Consider the following 27,673-nt stretch of genomic DNA (forward strand, 5'->3'; position numbering starts at 1 on the left):
AAAGTAGCCAATCGGGAAGGGGCTCCCCCGCGGGGGCGGGGCACGACGAGAGCCAATCAGACGCGAGGCAGGTGGTTCTGCGGGCCAATGGGTTGGGCCGGAGGGCGGGCGTCCGGCGCGGGGACGGCCGTGGGGAAGATGGCGGCTGTCGCGGGGCTCTCTTGGTGGCGGCGGTGGCGGCGGCGTGTGGCGGCTCCCGACGGGCCCAAGATATGGCTGCTTCTCCTTTTGGTGGGGTCTGGGCAGGGGCCGCGACCAGTCCGGGCGGGTCAGACCTTCGAGTACCTGAAACGGGAGCACTCGCTGTCCAAGCCCTACCAGGGTGAGGCGCCCGGGGCGCGGTGGGCGCGGGCGCGGGCGGCCTCGGGACTGGAACCCTGGGGGACGGGGTCGGGGACGGGGTCGGGGACGGGGCCGGGGCCGGGGTCGGGGACGGGGCGGGGGAGGACTCTGCGGCCCCGAGGACGCAGCCGGCGGGGGCCCACGTGGGATGGAAGACCCGGCTCCGCCCCCAGGTCCGCTAGCTCGGGCTGGAATCCCAGGGGGAACCCGCGGAGGCCCGCGGGGAGGGGTGGGGGGAGGCCGGGAGGGAGGGAGGGGGGAGGCCCGCAGGGAGGGAGGACCCGAGGGCGGGCGTGAGGGGGTGGAGCACCCAGCCTGTGGTCGGAGCAGGTGCACTAGAAACCAAGCCGGAGGAAGGACTGTGGTGGAACTGGGTCAGGATGAGGAAGAAGAGACGGAGAAGGCTGCTCTTGAAGGAAGGGGCTCCTTAGTTTTGTTGTATCTAGGGTGCATCGCCCCCCCCCCCCCCAGCACCGCTTGTAGACCAAGCAACGGATACAGTTACTACGGAGAGCGCGAAGGGCTGCCCCTACGAGGAAGCGAAAATCCTGACGTGCACAAGAGTATACACTACTACCAAGTGTCACTTATTCATTTGGGTGCACTTAGTACCTCCTTTGCTACAGCTCTGGGTGACACGGCAACAAACTTCACTCCAGGCATTTAGTGTGAGGGACTAGCTTCATCCCCAAGGATTCTTCTTATTTAAAAGAACATATTTACGCCCACAGGCCTGGTAGCTAAAGACGCTCTTTTTCTTTCATGGAGCTAAAGCCCACACTCGTGTATAAAATAGGAAGAATAGATCTCAGCTACAGTTACTGTGGTGTGCATAAAGTGATACATCTGATGTATCTTGAGGTCTTCACTTGAGACTTGTAAAAGGAAGTTGTAACTATGATATGGATATAAAGAGCCTGGTATTGGTGGTAGACGTTGTATATCTCTAGTGCTAGCTGAGGCTCTAGACCCGCTTTTCAATAAGAAGAAAGAAAAGAAGAAAAAGATTGACCAAGTGTGGGGCTGCACTCCTGTAATCATAGCTACTCAGGAGGCAGAGATAAGGCAAATCGTGATAGTTTTACAACAAACTGGGTATGATTGTGCACTTCTGTAATCTAAGCTACAAGGGAGGCATTGGATGGTTGAGGTCCCAGGCCAGCTAGGGCAAAAATGCCAGAGACTATGTGAACAATAAGCAGAAAAGGGCTATGACTTACGGCCCTGAGTTCAAACCCCAATACTCATATACACCAAATGATTTATAACAGAGGGTAGACACTGAAAACAAAACAAAAGATAATGGTTCTACCTTTTTTTTTTCTTTTTCTGGGCAGTCTTGGGGCTTGGATTCAGGGCCTGAGCACTGCCCCTGAGCTTCTTTTTGCTTAAGGCTAGCACTCTACCTCTTGAGCCACAGCGCTACTTCCAGCTTTTACTGTTTATGTGGTGCTGAGGAATCACACCAAGGCTTCAAGCACTCTACTGCGAAGCCACATTCCCAGCCCCTGGTTCTACCTTTCAGAAGCTCTGATGGCCTTTTGAACCGGTTGGTGTTGAGAAGGAAGAACTGATGTATTTCCTCCTCATAGGTGTGGGCACAAGCAGTTCCTCACTATGGAATCTGATGGGCAACGCCATGGTGATGACCCAGTATATACGTCTTACTCCAGATATGCAAAGTAAACAGGGTGCCTTATGGAACCGGGTGGTAAGAATCTCTTCCTTCCTCTGTTAGTGACCCAGAATGTCCTGGAGAGTTCAGCAGGGACATATTGATTTTACTTCAGTTAACAACTATTCCCAGTATTCTGTTTTTCCAGAGGTAGAAAAAAATCTTTATTTCAGAGATTATGGTAATTTTCATAATAAATTACATCTTAGGGAATTTTCTGTTGTCCTACTTATAGCAAATAGTTAATTTTGAATCTTTTCAAAAATTTCTTGATTGACTTCATATTACTTTTTGGGGTTTAATAACTTAAGTCATTTAGTCACTTTGCTACTACTCTTGTAACTTTAGAGCTGGACATAGTGGAATGCACCTGTAGTCCCAGATCTTTGGAAGGCTAAGGCAAGAGATTCACTGAAGCTCAGAAGTTCTGGGCTAGCCTGGACAGTATAGTAAGATCCAGTCTCTAAATAACTAACTCATTCCCAGGCTTCATCTGATAGTCCTTCCTTGGTATTTCAGTTTGAAGAGTTTTTATTTCCGTATGAAAGTCTCTCTGAGTCATTTGTCTCCTTTTTTGTCCCTCTGTGGGCTTTTTCTAGCTACTTTCTTCCTTGAGGTTTGGTGGCAAGAAGGAATGTATTCCTGGTGTGGCTACACTGATTTTGTACAAGTGTGAGAGGATGCTTTCTTCTTGGGTTCTTGGCCCTTTCTAAATCTTCTGGCATCCTTTGATGTTTTATCTGGGACTCCCATAAGTGTAGAAGAAAAAAAGTATCTTTTACATAGTTTTTTTTTTTTTTTTTTAACCAGTCCTGCGCCTTGGACTCAGGGCCTGAGCACTGTCCCTGGCTTCTTTTTGCCCAAGGCTAGCACTCTGCCATTTGAGCCACAGTGCTACTTATGGCCATTTTCTGTACATGTGGTGCCGGGGAATTGAACTCAGGGCTTCATGTATACAAGGCAAGCACTCTTGCCACTAGGTCATATCTCCAGCCCCTTTTACATAGTTTTTTCATGAGCTATAGATGAGTGAAACCCAGATAAGAGAACCATTTATTTTTCCTATTCTGCTACATTTCCTGTAGCCTAAAATTGCAAAGGAGTGGTGACGTGAGAGAAATTGAACCATGAGCTATCTATCTGTGTAAGTAGGTCTTGTAACTGAGATTCCTGGGCACATTTTTTAATACAGTGCAGAGCACAGTAGAAGATGCAAGAGCAGTTGAAAGGCATATTCTGAATTCAACTCTCACACACACCACAAACCCTCAGCAGCAGCTGCTTCTTCTTCTTTTTTTTTTGCCAGTCCTGGGCCTTGGACTCAGGGCCTGAGCACTGTCCCTGGCTGCTTTTTGCTCAAGGCTAGCACTCTACCACTTGAGCCACAGCGCCACTTCTGGCCTTTTCTGTATATGTGATGCTGATGAATCCAACGCAGGGCTTCATGTAGATGAGGCAAGCACTCTGCCATTAGGCCATATTCCCAGCCCTCTCAGCAGCTGCTTCTTCTTCTTTTTTTTTTTTTTTTTTTGGCCAGTCCTGGGGTTTGAACTCAGGGCCTGAGCACTGTCCCTGGCTTCTTTTTTGCTCAAGGCTAGTACTCTGCCACTTGAGCCACAGCGCCACTTCTGGCCGTTTTCTTATACACCACATATACTGTGGTGCTGGGGAATTGAACCCAGGGCCTCATGTACATGAGGCAAGCACTCTTGGCACTAGGCCATATCCCTAGCCCCTCTCAGCAGCTTCTTTTACCTCTCAGTTTTCAGTGTCTCCATCGTTCAGGTGAGCTTTGTAATACCTGTTTTACTTGCACTCTTGTGTTGCTGTGAGACTAAAATAAGACAAATAGACATGAAAAAACTGTGAAGGTAAAATGGCTACAGAAATAGGTGCTGTTATTTATACTTGCTCTAAGTTTCATTAATGGGGTCTTATGGGTTAGTAAATGATTATGTCCAAGGCTTGCTACTGTTGAGCCAACTTGCTTAGCTCTCTGTCTCTACCTGACTTGTTTAGCAGCAATTCTATTTTAGGAGCTAGTTCTCCTGCTTTTGTTCAGATTCTCTTATTATACCTGTATTCTTTGTTAGCTGGCCATCAGAATTAGTTGAGGAATTGTTTCTGAGTTCAGTAAGATACATTTGCTTGAGGTGTGGTTCTCAAATTTAGCTGTCCATTGAGTTGATGCGTGGCTCCCACCTCCAGAGATTCTGACCTAACTGAAATAGAGTACAGCTTGGGCACTGGGTTGTAACTCCCTAGTGGAAACAGAGTATGAGGAAAAGGATGACATTGTCCAAAAAGAAATGTTCTCTTTGCCTGGCTTATGTAACTGTAACCCTTCTGCACATCATCTTTATAATAACAATACTTTTTTAGAACTCTGTAGTGGAATCCATCGTCCAGCAAAGTGTCAGAATTTCTGTTGGGCATAGCCCTGAGCAAAACTGTGTAACGTTGTACTTGTGAGGACCAAGAATCAGTAGCAGATACCTTTACTCATTGTAAATTTCTGAGGTTATGCGTAGTACCTGCCTGTTGGCTGTGTGATAGTACTCTGCTGCTGAATTCCATCCTTGCCCTGAATTCTAATTGAAACTACAGAGAGATAATCCAAAATGACAAGACAGAAAGGCTGGGCTCATCAAAATTGGGCAGACTATTGGGAATTTTAGGGTTCCTTGCTGATTGCAGAAGTATCTAACCCCTTTTCATTTTGACTTTTTACTCCAGATACTAGTGCTTTTGGAGACTATATTAGAAATTGAAAATGATCAAGCAGTATGTTTCTCAAGAGCAGCCAGAACAATCAATTTGGATTGTCTTTGGTTGAACTCTGTCTTTTCTTCCTTTTTTTCTGCACAGCAGACTTAAATCAGGTGTCTCTCTAAATACTGTACCCTCTCTGGTTTCTTCCTGAAACTGTTCAGCTATTTGGAGCACTAAACTATCTACTTGTTTTCTCTGTTTTTACAAGATTTTTTTTGTATTGGATTTGAACTCACAGCCTCTCACTTGCTAGGCAAGCACTCTACCCCTTAAGCCATACCCGCAACTATTTTTTTAAAAAATAAGGTTTTGATACACAATTTAAAAAAAAAAAAAAAAGAGAACTAGGAGTCTGATTGAGAAACACCTCCTTTCTGTGTTCCCATCAGAGGCTGTCCCAGTGATGGAGATGGCGTTCGGCTCTGGGTATTTATGCTGCTTGGCCTTGGGCATGAAGGTTTGGGGGACTGCAACTTGCCCTTCTCGTGGGAACTCAGGCTTGCCCCTCAGCTTGGCAGAAGGCCAAGACTAGCTAATTAGAGTTGTTTATAGTATCTGCTAATTATTCCTGGGAACCTTTGTGTAATGACTTAGCTTGTCATATTCTTTTATAGTGAATGAGAGTTTGACCTTTCTTTAAATCCCAGCATTTTAGAGTTGCTGTCAGAGGAATGATCCTTAGTTGGAATCATCCCAGCTTACTGAGCCATCTGTACTCAACAGCCCAGGATAGTTTGCTGGGCAAATGCAATATCAGGGTAGCCTAACTTGCCTTTTCCAGCTGTGGAGTACTATCCTGTGTCTGTTGGGAGATATGGAAGATTCTCTTTACCTACTAGGGATCATAAAGAATGAAATGGCTCAATCTGCTTAATTTTATAATCTAGGCACTTCACAAATCTTAGGTTTCAGTTGTAATCTTTCGCTTTGTTATCTGCATTTATGCATTTAGGTTGCTGCTGCAAGCTTAAGGGTTCCCCATTTTCTGCTCCTCGTTGATCCCAGTGTGTCTTTCTCCTTAGCCATGCTTTTTGAGAGACTGGGAGTTGCAGGTGCATTTCAAGATCCATGGACAAGGGAAGAAGAATCTTCATGGAGACGGCTTGGCCATCTGGTACACAAAGGATCGGATGCAGACAGGTACTGGGGACCCTGGGTTGCTCTTGTGCTCTTGTGCCCTCTTTTTGAGAAGGGTCCTTCCTTGCAGTTTTCCCTCTTCCTTGATGTCAGTGAATGAGCACTGGCCTGTCCAGTCTTTAAAATGGGGCCTGAGTCCTAGTAAGCTTCTGAACTTGACTTATCCTGAGGTGATTCCTTTCTTGTTAGTTCCTTCTGAGTTCCCTAGCCTTTTGGCTGCTTGAAAGCACTGCCTCTCCTGAACACTGGTGAGCTGATTTCTTCTGGACGTGGACGGTGGATGATCTCAGCACTTCTCTGTCGAGAGAAGAGTTTCCCTATTTTCCTTGCTGTGCTACAGCCATTGTTCCATGTAGATGACAGGCATAACCTGATTTGACCTGATCTCTTTTGCAACAAGAAGTAGAACTTGGGAATTCGGTTCTCTCTTGGGGCCTAATCATCACCAAGTGTTTGTGAGGGACAAATCTGTAGGGGCACCTTGGCAACCAGTTTGAGTCAGGAAGCTTCCGTAGTGCTAATAACCAAGGTTACAGTGGCTTTCTCTCTTTCCCTGCCTTCAGCAGAAGCAACTACAGATATTTACTGGGCCCTTATTGCAGGCCATGCACTTTGCTGGGTGCTTTTAATATGTTTTCTCATCTGAGAAAAGGGCCTGGGAGGCATTGGAATTTCACCTTTTGCTCCATCATAGTGCGATATTATTCCTTTATCAACTCTTGGCTTTATTTCATTGTTCATCATCTGTTCTCTCTCTCTAGGGCCTGTGTTTGGAAACATGGACAAATTTGTGGGGCTGGGAGTATTTATAGACACCTACCCCAATGAGGAGAAGCAGCAAGAGGTAATGGCAAGTGTCAGAGCTTAGGTCAGCCGCACTGACATCACAGTTCTTTCCCTCAGGAGTGGCGTGCAGGAGGAACAGAGGGGAGAGACAGTGAGAGACTCTTCATCTGTTGGCCTTCGAAACTTAATGTCCTTGCCAGTCATTTTTCTAGGGAGAACTGTTTACGCTTACACAGTCCCTTGGGAATAGGTATCATGAACGGGTGCTTTTTCTGTAGTGTTAACAGTGTTCTCTCTTATGCATGTTAGGTAGATACTGGATTTAAGCACAATTGGCCAGATGATTTGGCTGCTAGACCAACACTAGAACAGGCTGAGTTTATGTAATAGCTCCTCTAACCTAATCGCCACTGACTGCTGTGCTCTCTTCTGAAACTTACTCCTCTTTCTAGCATCTTTTCCTTCCTCTTCTCAGGCTTGAATGGCAAGTCTCCTCATTTGTAGGAAAGGGTATAAGTAAAAGGAAACTGATGAATTCAAAGTATCCTTTTCTTTTTCTTTCTTTTGAAATTGGCCTGTCTAGGTAACTCAGGCTGGTCTTTAATTCATGATCCTTCTGCTTCAGCCTCCTGAGTTCTGGGATTACAGGTATACAACACAATGCCCTGATTATTTTTGGTTTTATTTTTGAGACAGAGTCTTATTGCCTAGCCCAGGCCTGCCTGGAACTCAGGTATGTGACACCACACCTGGCTGACATCCTAGGATTTTGATAGAACACAGTTTCTGACCTTTGGCAGGACTTCTTCTTTTTTTACTGGCTGACCTTAGGGTTCATTAGTCTCTTTCATATGCTGGCAGTGGGTTTGTACTTTCTCTGTCCTGTGATACTATCATCAGTGGGGAAATTATTAAGACAGGTTGTCGCTGGGTATCCTGTAGCTAAGTAATTTTTAATAGGAATGCAGGTGTAGGAATGGTGGCCGAGTCAGTTCATTTCTCCAAAGGTTTATTATAAGAAATTAAAGACTTGCCCTGGGAATGTGGTTTAGTGATAGAGTGCTTGCCTAGCATGCATGAAGCCCTGGGTTCCATTCCTAAGTACCAAATAAACAGAAAAGGCCAGAAGTGGTGCTGTGGCTTGAGGTAGAGTGCTAGCCTTGAGCAAAAGAAGCTCAGGAAGGGCTGAGATGTAGCTCAGTGGCAAAGCGCTTGCCTAGCAAGTGCAATGTCCTGGGTTTGATCCCCAGTACCAAAAAAAAAAAAAAAAGATCAGGGACAGTGCCCAGGCCCTGAGTTCAAGACCCAAGAGGGGGAAAAAAAAATTACAGAATAATCATCAAGTATATCATTCCCAGATTCAACAGTTAACATTTCCCACAGTGCTCATCTTAGACGAGGTGGAAAGTAAAACCCAAATAAGGAGAACAACTTTTGTTGTGAGTCAGAGTTGCTTTTCCATCTTCTTTATGAGTCTCTTCATTCCATGTGTCAAACCTACACTAGAGTGCCTGGCCCTGGGATTTAGTAAGCAAGCCCAGGGCGGCCCCTGCACTCTAGCATGGAATGGGGGGAACTCCAACACTATGGGAGCACAGGGTAGGATCATCTAACCTTGAGTTGGGCCATCGGTGGTGGTAGCTGCAGGAGACTTCCTTTAGGAAGCAACCTGTACATTGAGGTCTGTGCAGGGCAGGGCTCAGTAGTCCTTGAAGAAGGAAAAGCTTGTGCAGTGGGTAAGATGAGAGAGGATGAGTGTGAGGAAGTAAAGGAGCATGGACGAGCCATGAGGCCTGAAAGAAAAGCAAGGTGAGCAGCCTTGCTTTGCTGAACAATGCCACGGTTCACATTGCATTCTTTGATGCTCATTCTCTTTCCTCTGTGCACATTCGTCTCCACTGCGACTGAGCAGTGTGAGCTTGAGTGGCTGGTTGCGGTGTGACCCTTCAGACCAGCACCAGAGCAGTCTGCGTGGACTCATCGCCAGGCAGGGAAAGGGACCAGGTTCTGCAGCATGTGCACCTGTTGAGGGGCTGAAGGTGATTCTGAGCGGCCCAGTGCACTGAGAATTTTAATGGGGAGAGTCATTACTAGATTTTTAGTCATACAGAGGAACTAGGAGTAGTCAGAAAGTGTGGTAGTCAGAAATATGGTTCAGTAAGAGGAGTAGTTGGGGCTTGATGGAATTTTAAAACCTGGTTCTGTTTCTTCTAGAAACAAATTGTTCACTCTTATCTTGAGATAGTAATTTTGACTTGAGAGGCTAGGATAATGATTGTACTGCTTGCTTATTTTATAAAGGTAGTAAATGTTAATTTTAAAAAGTTTCAGATAGAAAAAATTGTGACTTTTTTTTCAAGCTGTTGTGATTCTTACCCTAACATCACAATTTCCTGGAAAGTTGATGTGTGTGTGTGTGTGTGTGTGTGTGTGTGTGTGTGTTGGGGATCAAACCCAGGGTCTTGGGCATACTAAGTGTGTACTCTACCACTAAGATATAATCCTTAACTCCTGGAGAGCATTTAAAATATGGGAATATAGCTTAGTGGTAGAGCTCTTGCCTAGCATATGTAAAGTTCTAGGTTCAATTCTTAGCATCTCTTTATACAAATATCAGATCCTTGGTTTTTTTTTTTTTTCTGTTTCGAACTACTACTAGAACTGGAACTTGTCGGGCCCTTAGTTTTTTTTTTTTTGCACAGGAATGGTGCTCTACCACTTGAGCCACACCCCCATTTCTGGCTGTTTATGGTTAATGGAGATACAAGTCTTAGAGATTTTTCTGCTTGAGTTGACTTTGAACTGTGATTCTCAGATCTCAGCTTCCTGAGTAGCTAGGACTATAGGCCTGAGCCACTGGCTCCTGGCCTGTTTTAGTTTAGTTGAGTTTTAAAATAAAACTGAATTCTGTGGATGGACCTAGAACAAATCAAATGAGGTAAGCCAAACTCAGAGAGACAAATGGCACGTGTTTTTTCTCACATGTGGAACCTAAATCTAAAATATAACTGGACATGCTAACTGATAGAGGACGCTAGACATTCATACACAGACTAAAGGAAGATGGATATGCTTAGGGGAGAAATCCAAAGGAATAACTCCTCTGAAATTAAAGTTTTATTGAAAAAAACAAACAAATTGAATTTTAAATAGAGATATAGTTAGCCTAGTGGTAGAATACTTACCTGACATGCACAAGACCCTGAGTTAAATCCCCAGCATCAGGGGAAAACACACACACACACACCTCAAAAACTAATTCAAGCAGTTTCTGTATGTTATATGACTGCTGTGTGCCTGATACTTTGAAAATATTGTCTTAATTCTCATAAAACTTTCTTATAGTCAATGAGTAGATGAGCCTAAAGCTAAGTTCGTGTCTTGTTCAAGGTAACAGTCATTCTAGGGTGAACCACCTAATCCTAAAGACTTTACTTTAATTATAGTGCTTTTCCACCACCCATCCAGTTATTTTCCTAAGTTGATTCCTTTTCTTGAGAATGGAGACATTAGGTATTTCCATATGACCTCCTGTGCGATTTGAGTTCTTAAGAGTTTATATTCAGACTAGTAAGTGTAGAAAATGTCTTCCTTCTGCTGGGGGCTGGCAGCTTATGCTTCAAATACTGTCACTTAGGAGGCTGAGATTTGAGAGACCATGGTCCAAAGCCAACCTGGCAGAAAACTTTGCTACAATAACAAACTTTCTAAAATTAACCAGCAAACAGTAGAGTGGAGGTGCTGCTCAAATGGTAGAGTGCCAGCCGTCTTTCTTTCTATATCCTAACAATCTGGAACAAACTTTGAGGAGAAAATCAAATGTTTTGTCAGTGCCTGGTTTACTTTTATATCATAAATAAAGATGCCAGGCATTATTCAAGCACTTCTCCATATGTTATTTACTTTATAAGAACCCTTTGGGATTAGGTATTATCTCTGGTTTGTGGATAAGAAGTACTTGAACAAAGCTTGTAAAACTTGTTGGTGTCATGGGGCTGGGAACGTGGCTTAGTGGTAAGAGTGCTTGCCTAGCATGCATGAAGCCCTGGGTTTGATTTCTCAGCACCACCTATGTAGAAAAAGCCAGAAGTGGCGCTGTGGTTCAAGTGGGAGAGTGCTAGTTTTGAGCAAAAAGAAGCCAGGGACAGTGCTCAGGCCCTGAGTCCAAGCCCCAGGACTGGCAAAGAAAAAAAAAAGAACAGAGCAAAGATTTATTTGGAAACTTCTGAGATTTCATTCTGTGTTTGGCTGGCTCCATTGCTTTTAGACTTAAGGCAGCTAGAAAACCTAGGAGGGAGTGGCAGAGGAAAGCTGCTTACCTGATGATAGCCAGGAAGCAGAGAGACAGAACAGTCTAGAAAACAAGATAGATGATCCAGCAATTCCACTTATGGACTTATAGCCAAGAGTAACGAAGACAAACATACACAAAAGCTTTTATATAAATGTCCATAGCAGCCAGGTGCTGGTGGCTCATAACTATAACGTCTTAGCTACTCGGTAAGCTAAGATCTGGTGGTTATGGTTTGAAGCCAGCGAGGAAGAAAAGTCCTTGAGACTCTTATCTTCGGTTAACCAGAAAAATGCCATATAGTTGTATGTCTCATGGTGTTAGAGTGCCAGCCGTGAGTATAAAAAGCTGAGCAAGAGCTCAAAGCTCTGAGTTTAAACCCTATTCTAGCACAAAAAATAAAATTCATAGCAGCCTGAAGCATTAGATCTACCTCAGATGTCTACCAGTAGATAAACAGTACGATATATTCACATAATGGGATATCATACACTAATAAAAAGATACTGATGGGTGCTTTTATATGGATGACCCTTCCAGATAGTATGCTAAGTGAAAGAAGCCAGTCACAAAAGAGCTACTTAATCTATGTTCCCATGAATATGAAATGTTCAGAATAGTAACATCTCTAGAGAGAAAAGTAGTGCTTGTCTAGGGCTGGGGCACTGAGGAAAGAAAGGGGAGAGTACTACTGGGCACAGAGTATCTTCATGGTATGATAAAAAATGTTCTGCAATTTATTGTGATAATCATAATCTTAACTCTGCTTTAACAAAGCCATTGAATTATATACTCTGGGTGAATTGTAGGTTATGTGAATTGTATCTCATTATTGCTCTTATTTTTATAATATTGATTAAATTATGGCTAGCTCATCTTTTCTTGGCATCATGAATTCATCTGTATTGGAAATGGATCTTCTGGCTCTCAGCTTCCTGTGTAGCTAGGATTATAGATGCAAGCTACTGATGCCTGCTTTGTCCATCCCTACTACCCCTTATGACCTCATTACTCATCAGTTTTCAGCAACTACATTTTGTTACATTCATTCACAGATGCAGTGTGTTTTGGTGTTGTTCACTGTGTAACATTCTTCTTTCACCCCATGACTTCCTAATTCTCTGGTTACCATCCAACTTAGATGTGGTGTGTTTGTTTTCAGCCTTAGATAGGCTTGCGTTTTCCAGAAGAGACTCTTTTGGCCAGTGCTATGGAGTGCATATGTTCAAGCTCTCCTAAAGAGTGAGACTAAGCTTAACTGAGATGTGAACTGGCTTTGGGGTAAGTATGGGAGTGTCGTGGCTTTTTGCTAGTACGGAGTAAAGACAATGAGATGTTTCTTGTCTGAGACAGTGAAAGAAGGAAGAGCAAGAGTGCTCTGAGTTAAGCTTTCTTACTCTCGGTGGATGGGTTATGAACTTCAGTGTATGAACCTTAAACTGAAAGTTTCCTGATTTGGGGTATTCTGTTAAGTCCTCTAGTTATTTGGTCTTGTGTCACAACTAAAAGGTTGAAATCTTTTCATGAGTTCCTGAGATCATAACAAAACTCAGTGTATGAAGGTCTTTGGTGCTGTTTGTGGGCACCCATGTGCCAGTTTTCCATGTCTTCCAGTTGAGGAACGAGGAGGCCCGAGGTCAGAGGCAAAAGTATAGGTTAGTGGTAGTTTGGGGGCTAATGGAGCCAGAGCCGTCTCACGCTGTTTAGTAATACGTGAGCGTCATGGAGTCTTGTGCTTTTGCCTTGGGACAGCCTTAGGCCATTATCTTCCTCCCTCTGCCTCCTGAGTAGCTGGGATTACAGGCCTGTGCCATCATGCTAGCCCTTGCCTATGGTTTTGAAAATCTGAAAAGTGACAAGTCTATCTGGAAGTAGCATTGAAAGTTGCTTTAATGATCTGAGGGAAAGTGAAGTGGATGGGTGGGGGAGATGGTTTACATCTAGTCATACAGCAGAGAGGCATTTGTTTTGTTAGTAGTATGTATGTGTGTGTGTGTGTGTGTGTGTGTGTGTGTGTGTGTGTGTGTGCTGGTACCAGGGCTTGAACTCAAGGCCTTGCTTTCTCACCTCAGCTTATTTTTTGCTTGTGGCAAAAAGTGTCGATGCTAGTGCATATATGTCTATTTTTTCCTCAATCAGCTAAGAGTAAATAACCTCAAATAACCTCCTAAATACTTAGTGTATTTTTCCTCAAAACAAGAAATTTTCCTTACACCGCTCAGTGATCAAAGTTGGTAATAAAATGATAGCAATATTGCTGTCTATCTTCAGGCCTGATTCAGATTTCACCAATTGTCATTTATAGCAAAAGAAAGTCCTAGGTGCTATACCATTTAAGCTATACTACAAGTTCTTGAAACACTTTTTTTTTTTTTTGCCAGTCTTGGGGCTTGAACTCAGGGCCCGAGCACTGCCCCTGGTTCTTTTGTGTAAGGCTAGCACTCTTATCACTTGAGCCACAGCGCCACTTCTGGCTTTTTCTGTTTATGTGGGGCTGGGGAATCGAACCCAGGGCTTCATGCATGCTAGGCAAGCACTCTGCTGCTAAGCCACATTCCTAGCCCTTGAAACACTTGTTATATTGAGAGATATTGAAAGCAATGATTGAGTCAGGCTTCTGGAACCAGACTGTTTGGTTTCAGACCTTGATTATTTCCCTAGTGAATACCTGAGTTCTCCTGGACAAGCTTTCTTTTTTTTCTTTTTTTTTTTTTTTGGCCAGTCCTGGGGCTTTGACTCAGGGCCTGAGCACTGTCCCTGGCTTCTTTTTGCTCAAGGCTAGCACTCTGCCACTTGAGCCACAGTGCCACTTCTGGCCGTTTTCTGTATATGTGGTGCTGGGGAATCGAACCCAGGGCTTCATGTACACGAGGCAAGCACTCTTGCCACTAGGCCATATTCCCAGCCCCTGGACAAGCTTTCTTACCTGTGAGATGGAAACACTAATGCTGCCTAAGAAGTTGTAAGAATTAATTAAGTCCCTGGCTCAGAGAAAGCTCGCAGTAATGGTGACATTCTGTTCAAAGATTCTTTTTTTTTTTTTAACTTTATTAGTTGGATGCAATCCTGATGTCAATTTTTGCTGCTGTTTCCTGAGCTCCTGAGGTCCTTTTTTTTTTTTTTTGTCAGTCTTGGGCCTTGAACTCAGGGCCTGAGCACTGTTCCTGGCTTCTTTTTGCTCAAGGCAAGCAAGCACTCTACCACTTGAGCCACAGCGCCACTTGCGGCCTTTTCTATATATGTGGTACTGGGGAATCGAATCCTGGACTTCATGTATATGAGGCAAGCACTCTTGCCACTAGGCCATATTCCCAGCCCCTGTTCAAAGATTCTTAAGGGACATTTACAAACATCTTGCCAGTAGCTGTTGTGTTGCCATTCTTTTCCTCTCTTCCATCCTTTTCTTCACATATAGGTTCCAGAGAATGAGCCACAGATTAGCAAAGAAGTCATAAGTGCTAAATGTATTCAGTTTATGTTTTATGAAATGATAGAGTTTATTCTTTTTAAGGGGGGGAGTTTAAATGTGCTTTGTAAAATGATTGCTTTATTATGGAAGGTTGTTGTATCATTACTGTATTTTAACATATTTAATACGAATAATTTTTTTGTAAGAAGTTGGGGGCTGGGGATATAGCTCAGTGGTAGAACACTTGCCTAGCCTAAGGCCCTGGGTTCAATTTCTAGCATCACTACAAAAATAAAAAGAAGAGGGGCTGGGAATATGGCCTAGTGGCAAGAGTGCTTGCCTCAAATATGTGAAGCCCTGAGTTGGATTCCCCAGCATCACATATATAGAAATCGGCCAGAAGTGGTGCTGTGGCTCAAGTGGCAGAGTGCTAGCCTTGAGTAAAAAGAAGCCAGGGACAGTGCTCAGGCCCCGAGTCCAAGGCCCAGGACTGGCAAAAAATAAAGGGAAAAAAGAAAAAGAAGAAACAAGCTATTAATCTCTAAAGTGGTTTTGACAATTTTACTAGTTATGATAGCCAAGGAAGGATTAGTTGAACAATATTTGATCAGTATTGGTATCTAGAAATTTAGCCACTAGTTGAACATTTTATTGATCTTTTCAATGTCAGACACTATACTAACTGCTCTACACATAACCATTTCCTCCTCATGTTAACCCTGTGAATTCGGTGACTCTCCCTGTTCGTACTGAGGAACTTCAGTCTCAGAGGCAAGGTAGACCAAGCAAGGGCTGTAGCTCACAGTGACATGATGTACTCAGGCCCTAGCTCTCCCTTTGACCTTTTCTTATTAGGGGTTCACCACTTGGGTGCTTTGGACTTGTGCAGTTTTTAACACAGAATCCACAAATCTACAAGCTTTGGATATGTACATTTTCAATCAAGATACGCTGGAAATAAGGTTTGCCTGTTAAGGGCTAAAGCTGTAGCTGGCTCACAACCTTTAATTTTAGCTACTGAGAAAGCTGAAATCTGAGGACTGTGATGCAAAGGCAGTCTAGGCAGAAAAATCTGAGATTCTTAACCACCAAAAAGCCAGAAGTGGTGCTGTGGCTTAAGTGATAAACGTGCCAGCCTTGAGTGAAAATGCCAAGTAAGAGCATGAGAGCTAGAAGAACAATTGATGTACAAAATGCTGGAAACATTTCTCGGTGCTGCAAACATTGGAAGAATAGGCAGGAGTTTCTTATTTCTGTGTTTGTTAAATTAGGAATAAAATTGCCATGTTGCCAGAATCATTGTGATTCTTTAAAATCTGACACGTGAAATCAGTGGCTATGCAGAAAGCATGTGAACAACTCCTGGGTAGGAATGGAATGTAAGTTAGCACTTAACATCCTGTTACTAACGTGAGGTTAAAGTTGAGGGCCGACTGATGAGTTGCTGAAGCCAACAAATTGCAGTGGAGCCGTGGGGCTGTCTAACGCAGTGTTGCATGTGCATGTACACATACCCACATATACCAGCAACAACTTTAAAAAATACTTTCCTGGATAGACTTGGGGGCGCCCACGTGTGTGTGTAGATGAAAAGCTTCCCTGGGAGATTTTTTTGCGTGCATATGTGGACGAGTGTTGGGGCTTGAACTTGAGATGGGAGTGCTCTCCCTTAGCTCTTTTGCTCAAGGCTAGTGCTCTACCACTTGAACCACCTCTCCACTTTTCACTTTTTGCTGGTTAATCAGAGGGAAGAGTCTCTGGGACTTTACCGTCTGGACTGACTTTTAACTTGGTTAAAATGTCAGTCTCCTGATGAGGTAGGATCTAGGTGGCCACAGGTGATTCTGAGGCTCCGCTTGCCCCTGGCTGTTGGTAGAGAGTTGGATGCCACACAACCCTTGAAAGATTGAGGTACCCGTAGACTAAGGACTTGTGGCCGGGATAATCTATGAAGTTGGGGCTTACACTTCTTATCAGGGGTGTCCTGTAACAAATGAAACAAGCCCTGGGCCATCACAGCTCGTGGATCTCCCTGACCCTCCTCCCCTGGGGCTGAGGATCGAACCCAGGTCCTCCCATATTCTAGGCAAGCACTACCACTGACCGACATTTCCAGGCCTGTTGCACATGCACGTGTGTGTGTGTACATACTTGGGCTTGAACTCAGGGCTTTGAGCACTTTTAGTGCTCAGCTGGTACTCTATCCATTTGAGCCAACCCTCTTCCAGATTTTTCCTGGTTAATTGGAGATTGAGGACTTTTCTGCCCTTTGAACCATGATCTTCAGATCTCCATCTCCAGAGTAGCTGAGATTATAGGTCTGAGCCGTGGATATGGCTCCCAAGGATATTTTAATCACATTATTTTCTTAATTGGTGGCTGAAAATAAAAGCTTTCTCTCAGAAGCCCCTTTCTGTAAACTGCTTGAGAACATGCTTGTAATTCCCTTGTTCAATAGATAGTTACAGAAGAGTAATTTTCTGACAGTTTGATCAGCCATGGGAGGATTGCATGCCTTTCTGTTCTCCTGTACATGTTCTGTTGGTCATAGAGAACACCACCACCTAACTTCCTGAGGCCCCCCTCCTTGCTGTGGTCCAAGAGGCCAGTGCTCCGCAGCTCCTGCCTCACCTTACCTGAGCCTCCTCCTCACCAGCTGGCTTTCAGACACACCTTTGTTTTTCCTGTTCTTGACTGCCAAGTGCATGCTGCTTATGCACCAGATCTTGTGGTGGACTCTCCAATTACTTAGGTTTCACTCAGTGGAGATGTTGACTCTTCAGAGAGTTTCTCTTACTGGTCTTGTTCTATTGCCAGTTATTTTCATTGTGCTTTTATTACTATCTGAATTTTTTTTTTTAACCTGTTTACCATTTGTGTCTTCCACTCTAAAGTAGCTCCATGAAAGCAGTTACCTGACTCACTTCCTGTTGGTCCCCAGCATCCGGGACAGTGTCTGGCCTGCAGTGAGTTCTCACTAAGGATTAGAGGAGTGAAGGCTTTGGGCTCCGCCCCGCACCTGCGCATCCCACGGACAAGGCTTAGCAGAACTTGGGCAGCATTCTCTTGATGCTGCTAGCTTGGATCTGTGGTGGTTTTCTGGAGCACAGCCCAATGCCCTTGAGCCTGATGATTCTCTAAATCTTTCATGTTTCAAATCTCCCACGGAGCTTCACCCTTCCCCTTGTGCTGTAGGTTAGGATGACAACAGTTATTTGGAAGTATATGTCCAGAAAGCTCAATTAGAGGGTAAATGATCTCTGTGGATTAGGGTTAATTTCATAGTCCCTTAAAACAGTGGGATTTTTGTCTGCTGGGCAAGAGCTATATCCTGAGGCCCTGGGAAGTAAAAGACATTTCGAATGTAGAGGAATGTAGTCTCTCCTATCCTTTCCCTTACTGTAGAACTACAGTAATCTGAGTACAGATAGATTTGTCTGTGGCTCTTGATTCCCAGAGACGTAAGTGGCTGATGTTAGCCCTGTGTTTTATGAAGCTTCTACTAACTTCAGGAGCCCTCCACGGGGGAGATGTGCCCAGGGAACGCCTTGGGGAATCTGATGATAGTAGCAGACCTTCTCAAAAAGACGTACAAGCAGTTGTGCATGCTGTTTTGCGTATGATTTTGAGGGGTTCAGGGGCTTGCTGACTGCTCCTCATGGACCCTGAAATTCTGTGTGGGGATGTAGTTGGTTGTTCATCCATCACTGCAGAGTCACAGCTCTTCCATGGCTGGTTCTTTCTGACTTGGTCTCCTGTCTTCTGTGCCCTCTCGTTTTTATAATAACCTGCTGGACCCTCTCAGGCCCAGAAGAGGCGATATTCTCCAGGAGTCCAGGTACTCGGTTCCTGACCCATCGTGCTATCCCCTGTTCTCATGTGTCCACCCAGCATCCGGTGCTGCTTGGAGTCCGTGTGGCTGTTGCCTCAGGAGTCCACAGTCTCTGGTCTCCACCGCACCTCCACCTTGCATGCGGACCAGGACCAGCATGGGGCATGTCACTTTCCCCTTCCATCACCCTGCCTCTTGGGGGTACCAGGCTCACTAGCTCTGGAATGGGTAGTGTATCAATTCCAAGAATTGACTCCTCCCACTGTGTTGGGGAAAGAAGACTCTGAAGCGGGAAACTGAGCAGGCTATAAGGAAGCTTTCCATTTTTCGGGAGGAAGTTTGGAGTGGGGAATCTTGCCTTTTTTTTTTTTTTTTGCCAGTCCTGGGCCTTGGACTCAGGGCCTGAGCACTGTCCCTGGCTTTTTTTTGCTCAAGGCTAGCACTCTGCCACTTGAGCCACAGCGCCCCTTCTGGCCGTTTTCTACATATGTGGTGCTGGGGGAATCGAACCCAGGGCTTCCTGTATACAAGGCAAGCACTCTTGCCACTAGGCCATATTCCCAGCCCCTTGCTTTCTTATTACTACCATTATTGGGAGAAGTGATATGTGATGGGCTGCAAAGTCCTGACGGAGAATAGTCATTGTAGGTGGAAAAGCCCACCTGGCAGCCTTTGCGGAGGTGGCCTCCTTACTCCTAATCATTCGGCATCATACACAGGTAGAATGGTAGAGTTGGAAAGGAGCTATTCTGAATGGAAAGGTTTCCCTGCCTGGTCAAATAGTTTCATGCTTTGCCTAGGCAAAAGGGTAGGGCTGAAATAGAGACCTAGAAGGAAGTAAATAATTTCTTTCTCCTAGAAGCAGTTGGGGAGATAGTTGTATATTCCTGAAAAGGAAACCCTTAGTGTTGGGGAGTGTGTAACTAACAAATGATGATCACGGGAAGAATCAAGTTAGACTCCGGAGACTGATGGGCCGTGTCAGGCCCGCCCCAGGTCTGAAGCAAGGTGGGTAAAGGCGAATGTGGAGTTGATTGGTTTCCTGGGCCCGTGTCCCCAGGGTGACCATCTGAATGTAGGCGCTTGGGGGTTTGCTGATGAGGAGGCAGTCTGGTCTGGTGGAAGGCACTCTGCTTATAAGGTGCAAAACCTGTGTGGCTGCTGGTCCCGGCGTTCCAGGCGCGCCCCTCACGTTCTCTGCACTCTTGTTTCTGTGTGCCCAGCGGGTCTTCCCGTACATCTCCGCTATGGTGAACAACGGCTCCCTCAGCTACGATCATGAGCGGGATGGGCGGCCCACGGAGCTGGGGGGCTGCACCGCCATCGTCCGCAATCTCCACTACGACACCTTCCTCGTGATTCGCTACGTCAAGAGGCATCTGACGGTGAGTGGCTCCGTGAGGTCAGTTGGCAGTCGGAGCTGTCACTCTTGGTCCTGTGGCCCATTCCTGATCTCTCTCTCTCTCTCTCTTTAATTCTAGGTGATGATGGACATCGACGGCAAGCATGAGTGGAGGGACTGCATCGAGGTGCCTGGGGTCCGTCTGCCCCGAGGATACTACTTTGGCACTTCCTCCATCACTGGGGACCTCTCGGGTACTGTTGTGCACACTCTCCTTTGCCCACACTGAGACTACTTGATATATAGGTCTTCGTGAGGCACCTCCGAGGGGAAAGAGGCAGAGTTCTGGGAGTCACATGTCCTGGAATGATCCATATTTGTGGGGGATCCCATACATGCCAAGCCCAGTTATGTATTAGAGCTAGCAAAGCACTGTTTGCCTCTTACCCAGGCAGCTCTTGCAGCCTGTGTTTTGAGTTCCTTGCTTTCTTATCTCTATTGCCCTTTTCTCTTGTCAGTCTTCTCTTTGTCTACCTCCCCACCCCCACCCCAACTTGAGGTCCTTACCTACAGCCCTGCTTTTTGCTGGTTGATGGAGGCTAGTGGACTTTTCTACCCATATTGATCTCCAACTGCTATCCTCTAGATCTCAACCTCCTGAATAGCCAGGATTATAGGTGTGAGCTATACCTGGCTTCCTTCTCTCTTAATAAAGCTGCTCTTCAACTGCCATTTCTCTTCTAACCCCGAATCCTCCTTTTTTGCTTAGATTTGAATGTGTCATGCGTATAGTTGCTTTTATTTCCTAGACATTTTCCTTCTCACATGCCGTACTGGACCTATAGCCTTACCTTGCTCCTAACACTGAATAAGTAATTTCTATTGTGTCCCTGTGTGAAGTTCTCTGCTTATGGCCTCCCTCCTGTCCCTCTTGAGCTAATGTAACCCGTCACTGAAGCTTGCCTTCCTTGGCTTCTTGTGTTATCACTAGTACCTGGTTCTTCTACTTTCTGTCTCTTCTGTTTTCTCTTACTGCTTGTGCCCCTTTCATAGCTTCCTTGATATGCTCATTCAGTCCCTTTGCTTTAGCCCCAGTCCTAATGCCTTTGGGGAAGAGATAAGGACTAAACTTTTAGTTATCTTGATACTTAATGTACTTTGAATAAAGCTTGCTTCTGAACTAGATCTTTCTTGTGGCACAGTGCAAAGACAATGACCCATCAGTTGTCATTGCTAAGAGGAATCAGTCCAGTGAAGTCACATTTTTCAGATAGTCTGTTTTCAAGATAGACTGGAAATGTGGATTTTTAAAAAAAGAAACTGTGGGCTTTTTTTTGTGTGTGTGGGTGGTGGTGGTGGTGGTGGGGTGTGTGTGTGTGTGTGCGCACGCTGGGGCTTGAACTCAGGGCCTGGGTGTTGTCCCTGAGCTTTTCTGCTCAAGGCTAGCTCTCAACCGGAACCACAGCCTCACAACTCTGGCCTTTTGGTTTGTAATTGGAGATGAGAGTCCTGTGGACTTTTCTGCCCTGGCTGGCTTCAAATCGGGGTCCTCACATCTCAGCCTCCTCAGTAGTTAGGATTATAGGCGGGAGTCACTAGTGCCTGGCTTAGGGTTTTGTGGTTTGGGCTTTTTTAAAATTTTAAATTCCATTCCTTAACACCTAAAATTTTTAAAGCAAATTCATTGTATAGTTTGAAGATATTTTTCAGGGGCCTCAGTGCTTGAACTCAGAGCCTTGAACTCAGTTGGCTGGCATTCTCCCCTGGGAACATGCCTCTCCCTCAGCATTGCTGGTCGTTTAGGTGGTGGAGTCTAGTGAGCTTTTTCTGCCCAGACTGGCCTCAAACTGTGAGACTCCACATCTCAGCCTTCTGAGTGGCTAGGATTATAGACATGAGACACTGGCTTGTCACTTTGAAGAGTTGGAAAATATTTATATCTGTGTAATCCTTATACTTTAAGATAGAGAACGTTTTCCTCACCTGCTGGAAGTTGCACTGCCCTGTGCAGATTCCCCCCTTGCCCTGGGTCCAGGCAGCTGTGAATTTGATTTCTGTCACTTAGATTTGTTTTGGGAGGTAAGAGTCTGAGTCCTGTGCAGGTCTAGCCTTAGTGTGGGGACACAAGACAAAAGCTCGGGCCTCATACTCTTGCTAGGTCCCATATTTTCCTTTGAGCTTACACAGGTTTCTAGGTTAACCTGATATGATCTCCTTTCCCTCTCACACCTCCCTCCTTGGTTCCTCTCCCTCCCTCCTTCCCTCCCTGCCTCCTCTCCCTCCTTCCCTCCCTGCCTCCTCTCCCTCCTTCCTCCCTGCCGCCTCTCCCTCCTTTCCTCCTTCCCTCCCTCCCTCCTTCCCTCCCTGCCTCCTCCCCCTCTTTCCTTCCCTCCCTGCCTCCTCCCCCTCTTTCCTTCCCTCCCTGCCTCCTCCCCCTCTTTCCTTCCCTCCCTGCCTCCTCCCCCTCCTTCCCTCCCTGCCTCCTCTCCCTCCTTCCCTCCCTGCTTCCCTCCCTCCTTCCCTCCCTCCCTGCCTCCTCTCCCTCCTTCCCTCCCTGCCTCCTCTCCCTCCTTCCTCCCTGCCGCCTCTCCCTCCTTTCCTCCTTCCCTCCCTCCCTCCTTCCCTCCCTGCTTCCCTCCCTCCCTGCCTCCTCTCCCTCCTTCCCTCCCTGCCTCCTCCCCCTCTTTCCTTCCCTCCCTGCCTCCTCTCCCTCCTTCCCTCCCTGCCTCCTCTCCCTCCTTCCTCCCTGCTGCTTCTCCCTCCTTTCCTCCTTGCCTCCTTCCCTCCCTGCCTCCTCCCCCTCTTTCCTTCCCTCCCTGCCTCCTCTCTCTCCTTCCCTCCCTGCCTTCTCTCCCTCCTTCCCTCCCTGCCTTCTCTCCCTCCTTCCCTCCCTGCCTTCTCTCCCTCCTTTCCTCCCTGCCTCCTCTCCCTCCTTCCCTCCCTGCCTCCTCCCCCTCTTTCCTTCCCTCCCTGCCTCCTCCCCCTCTTTCCTTCCCTCCCTGCCTCCTCTCCCTCCTTCCTCCCTGCTGCTTCTCCCTCCTTTCCTCCTTGCCTCCTTCCCTCCCTGCCTCCTCCCCCTCTTTCCTTCCCTCCCTGCCTCCTCTCCCTCCTTCCCTCCCTGCCTTCTCTCCCTCCTTCCCTCCCTGCCTCCTCTCCCTCCTTCCCTCCCTGCCTCCTCTCTCTCCTTCCCTCCCTGCCTCCTCTCCCTCCTTCCCTCCCTGCCTTCTCTCCCTCCTTCCCTCCCTGCCTCCTCTCCCTCCTTCCCTCCCTGCCTCCTCTCCCTCCTTTCCTCCCTGCCTCCTCCCCCTCTTTCCTTCCCTCCCTGCCTCCTCCCCCTCTTTCCTTCCCTCCCTGCCTCCTCCCCCTCTTTCCTTCCCTCCCTGACTCCTCTCCCTCCTCCCCTCCCTGCCTTTTTTCCTTGCTTTTTTGGAAACAAGGTCTCTTTATTAGCCCAGGCTATTTTAGAAACTTGCAGTGTAGCCAAGGATGGCCTTGAACTCATAATTCTGTTATCTCAGCCTCCCAAGTGCTAGCCATGTTACCATCATGTCTGCCTCTGATTTTTGGCAGACGTTGTTCTGAACTTCTAAAAATTGTGAGATTTTTCTTGTTTAATCTTTTTAGTTGTTTAATCTTGTAGTGTCTTTTTAGTGATAATATACCTTAAATGCCAGTTATGTCTTTTTTAAAAGTTTTTCCTGTCCCACCTCCATTTTTGTGGGTGTTTTGGGGACAGGGTTCTGAACTCATGATCCTGCTGTTTGGCCTCAAGCGCGGGGGCTCCAGGCCTGCACCACCAGCCTAGCGTCCTCTTACTTTGTATAGAATGCCCTTTTGAAAACTCCTGAGGCCTTGAGAACATTCCCAGGCTGCCTCAGCACTGTGAGGAGTGTTGCTCCAGCTTGTTATCTTGTCTCTTTGTTTAAACTCAGCTCAGCTCTGACAGCTATATTATTTTCCCAGGTGTAGCCTGAGGATTTGCTAAAGAGTCTAGCAGTGAAAGCAGCTATGGATGGTATCCTAATGACAGAAAGGACTAGAAATCCAGGCCCCAGTAATTGTGCTGCGTGAGCACTGTTCGTGTGTAGATTTGTGTCATTTTACCAATTTCCACTGAAAGGAGGAGAACTTCCTTAATAAATGTCTGAGGCAGTAAATGTACAAGCCTGGAATTTCCCAGAAAAGCAAGGAACATACCAGAAACATGTGGAAGGACTTAGGAGCCAACCTGAAGAGGTTCCCACGAATAAAAATGGGTTGTTAGTGCCAGTGGTGTGCACCTGCAATCCTGTTTGGGAGGCTGAGAACAGGTGCATGGTAATTGAAGGATAGCCTGTGCAGAAAAGTGCATGAGGCCGCTTCTCAGTTGATAGCTTGACACAGTGATTTACCTGTCATCTGAGCTATGTGGGACGCTGAGATGGAGAGGATTATGGCTCCAGGTCCATCCAAGCAGGAAGTCTGAGAGATTCCGTCTCCATGGGAGGAAGCTGGGCATGGTGATATGTATCTATCTTCCCAGCTAGGACAGGTGGACTGACATCTAGATGGGGGTGGGGGGGTGTTGATGGCCAGGAAATTCAGACCCTACCTCAAAAACCGTGTAAAAAAGGGTTGGAAGCATGGCTTAGTAGTAGAGCACTAGCCTAGCAAGCACTGATTATAAACCTGATGCTGGCAAAAAAAAAAAAAAAAAAGACTAAAAATGGACTGAGTTGAACATCAATAAAATAATGTGACTGCATTGACACATAGGAAATCTGTTTAAATCTTTGAGTTTTTTTTTTTTTTTTTTTTTGCTAATCCCGGGGCTTGAACTTAGGGCCTGAGCACTGTCCCTGGGCTTCTTTTGCTCAGGGCTAGCACTCTACCACTTGTCACAGCGCCACTTCTGGCTTTTTCTGCTTATGTGGTACTGAGGAATCAAACCCAGGGCTTCATGCATGCTGGGCAAGGACTCTAGCACTAGGCCACAAATCTCTCAAGTTTATAGTGATTATTTTAGGAGAGAGCAGTCAGGTGTTATGGTACATGCCTGTAATCCTAGCACTCTGAAGGGTAAGGCAGAAGGATCGTAAGTTCAAGTCCAGCCTAGACTACTTAGCAAGACCTTGCCTAATGTCATACATACATACATACATACATACATATTTCTTATAATTTGTGTGTGTGTGCCCGTCCTAGGGCTTGAATTCAGGGCCTAGTCACTGTCCCTGAGCTTCTTTTGCTCAAGAGTAGCATTCTGCCATTTAAGCCATGGCTCCACTTTTGGCTTTTTGCTGGTTAATTGTCAATAAGAGTCTCACAGGCTGCTTTTGAACCATGTTCCTCAGATCTCAGCTTCCCAAGTAGCTAGGATTACAGGCCTGAGAGCCACCGGCACCCAGCTTGTTTGATCTTTTATCTGGCCATATTAGGAAGGTTCAGTGTTACAATTCCAGGTGCCACAAAGAAATAGCGAGTATCCAGAAGGAGATTGTCTCCCATGGCAGTAACAGTTTCTTACTTATGGCTTAAACAGATTCGAGGCCTTTTCCTGTCTTGTGCATGTGTGTGTAATGATCTTTACAAGGAAAAAAAAAGCTGTAGTGTTTCTATATGTTTTGTCACTCATAGAAGGTTTTACCTAATCTCTTCAGTATTGTCCCTACAGCTTTTAAAACTAGATAATGCATCATCAATAAAAAGCTGTAAGTGCAGAATATAGAATATGATCCCATTCTTCATTGTTAGATGAGAAACTGAAGAGGTTCCAATTTTTCTAAATCAAAAGCTTGAACCAAGATACTAAGTCCAGAACTTTTTGAGGTGACTGGAGTAGTAATTCTTCTTGCTCTCTTCTCTAGATAATCACGATGTCATTTCCCTGAAGCTGTTTGAGCTGACAGTGGAGAGGACTCCGGAAGAGGAGAAGCTGCATCGAGATGTGTTCTTGCCCTCCGTGGACAATATGAAGCTGCCTGAGCGTGAGTGTGGGATCCTGGGACACGGTCCCGTGGTTGATGAAATCTGGGGAACTTGCACCGCGGCTTTCAGGGTGGATTCCTCTCTTTCTTGTGGAGTATTTGTATCACTTCCCGCTTGGCCTCCTGTTACAGATGGTGAGCAGGTGGGCTGCCTCGCTTCTAAATTGAACCACCGGGAAAGGGGAGGGCTGAGCTCTGACTTCCCAAGTGGCATCAGCAATTGGGGACTAGACAGCTTGAGATCCTTCCCTTCTGGGTGGGCTCCATGTTTCTGATTTGTTTTTCTCTTGCTTCCTTAGTGACAGCCCCACTGCCTCCCTTGAGTGGCCTGGCTCTCTTCCTCATCGTTTTTTTCTCCCTAGTGTTTTCTGTATTTGCCATTGTTATTGGCATCATACTCTACAACAAGTGGCAGGAACAGAGCCGAAAGCGCTTCTACTGAGCCCTGCTGTTTGCTACCCGGTCTGTGACGATCACCCATGAAGGGTGGGCAGAGCAGGTACTGGCCTGGTCCACAGCCTGGCAGATCTACTTCAGACCCCAGCCAGTTAACTGGTCAGGAGCTGTGTCCATCACTGGAGCTTGAATGCAAGGACGCTTCTCCCCAGGGACATCTGACTGGCCCAGGAAGCCACGCTTCTGGGGCAGTGCTGCTGTGAAGTGCCTTTCCCCGTGGGCGTGGGGAGAGTATAGACATATTTGGACGCCGAAACCACGGAATTGGACAGCCTGGCACGGACTGCACTCGGCAGGCCTTTCTACTCCATTTTTAAGTCTACAATAGAAAACCAGGACTCATACCTTCTGGAGAGCCAGTTATGGGCTTTTGCTTTTTGCACAAGCTTCTGTCTTTTTGAGATTTCCTTGGAAATCCGAATGGAAACATCTTCCTGCCTCCATCATTGTCTTCTCCATGTGCATCCTGAGACAAATACCCAGAATACATTTGGGTATTTTTGTGTTGGGTTCTGGGGCTCTAGAACTTAGGTTTCACTGACCCTCATTAGGTGAACTGAGGGCTTTTTGCTTTTGCCTGTTGCTCCGGCCTCTCTTTCCTAGCCAGAGTCTTGAGTCTTGGCGTCTCTGTGGCCTTCCTGTCAGATCCCTCAGGCCCTTGGGCAAGCCTAAGAGAAACTTGGGAGACTCCATCGGAGCCACAAGGTTAACTGAAGCTGGTGAGTTCCGGGTTTGACTCAGAGTGAACATTGCCACCTCAGGTGGAGGTATTTCTAGACTTGGTGGATCCACTTAGCTGCATGTTTTGTGTTTATCATAGTTTTTGGAATCTTCACTTTGAATGTTGGAAGTATAAAGAAGCTCTTCTTATTACCTGGTTTTGGACACTCCCCCAAGAAGAAATTTGGCCCCTTTGTCCTAATGGAGAAGAAAAAGCTGCTCTTTTATGTTCAAGAATGGAAGCAAACGGCCTCTACCCTGTGCCTGGAAGAGTTTGTGGTAATTGAGCAGAACAGCCTGAGTGCTGTGTTTGTGTCAACCCTTATTTCACTGCCTTATCTGAAAGGGGTCACACGCTGCTCACCTGCCTGCCCTGTGATTAAAAGGTTGCAGGCTAGTGTTTCCCTAGAGGATATGAAACTGAACTTTCTTCTGGGCCTCTGTAGCCTAAGGAAAATTCTTAAAGTGGCTGATGTAACCAAACATGAGCCTTTGACTCAGTGTCCTCCTTTCTAGGGTGTATTTTAGGGGAGATCTGAGCCTTTTCTTGAGCCTCAAGTACCATACCAACTCTTTGGGATTGACCAAGCCCTCAGCTTATCCCTGAAGTCACCTTGGCTGGGGATAGGTATTCCTCTTCTTAGGCCTTCTTTCTTGTGCTTGATTAATTCGCACAAATGTAATTAAACTTTAAATACAGCACAGACCATCTTGCCCTCCTGCAGGTGAGATAAAAGTGGGGTGCAGATGGATGATCTCCTGATAGCTTTCTCACAAAGCAGAGGATCAAGGGAGCCAGAGGACAAATTGTGACTTACTTAGAACTTGGCCTTCGGACCAGGAGAACTGAAAAAGCAAAGGACTTCAAGGGCAAGCTGAGTTGGCCCTTGGGGCTGGATTGGCTTGGTGGGGAATCTGAACTGGGTGGAGACTAAGGTGGAGCTC

General features: G+C 46.1%; 1 protein-coding gene across 4 annotated transcripts; it reads left to right on the forward strand.

Annotated features, from left to right (window-relative positions):
* Positions 1 to 120: 120 nt before the first annotated feature.
* Positions 121 to 27,391, forward strand: Lman2l (lectin, mannose binding 2 like). Of its 4 annotated transcripts, XM_048352307.1 has the most exons (10): positions 188 to 322; positions 1,935 to 2,053; positions 5,179 to 5,246; positions 5,812 to 5,929; positions 6,688 to 6,770; positions 18,218 to 18,250; positions 19,468 to 19,629; positions 19,726 to 19,840; positions 25,433 to 25,552; positions 25,852 to 27,391. In XM_048352307.1, exons 2-10 carry the CDS (start codon positions 2,041 to 2,043, stop codon positions 25,992 to 25,994), a joined length of 855 nt encoding a protein of 284 aa, XP_048208264.1. In that variant the 5' UTR covers positions 188 to 322; positions 1,935 to 2,040; the 3' UTR covers positions 25,995 to 27,391. The 4 variants fall into 4 exon arrangements, with proteins under 4 accessions (XP_048208261.1, XP_048208262.1, XP_048208263.1 ...); XM_048352304.1 differs by lacking the exon at positions 5,179 to 5,246 and having other exon boundaries at positions 121 to 322; XM_048352305.1 differs by lacking the exons at positions 5,179 to 5,246; positions 18,218 to 18,250 and having other exon boundaries at positions 121 to 322; positions 25,852 to 27,390.
* Positions 27,392 to 27,673: the final 282 nt, after the last annotated feature.

The sequence above is a fragment of the Perognathus longimembris genome, chromosome 8 (genome assembly GCF_023159225.1).
Source record: "Perognathus longimembris pacificus isolate PPM17 chromosome 8, ASM2315922v1, whole genome shotgun sequence".
Classification (NCBI taxonomy): Eukaryota; Metazoa; Chordata; class Mammalia; order Rodentia; family Heteromyidae; genus Perognathus; species Perognathus longimembris.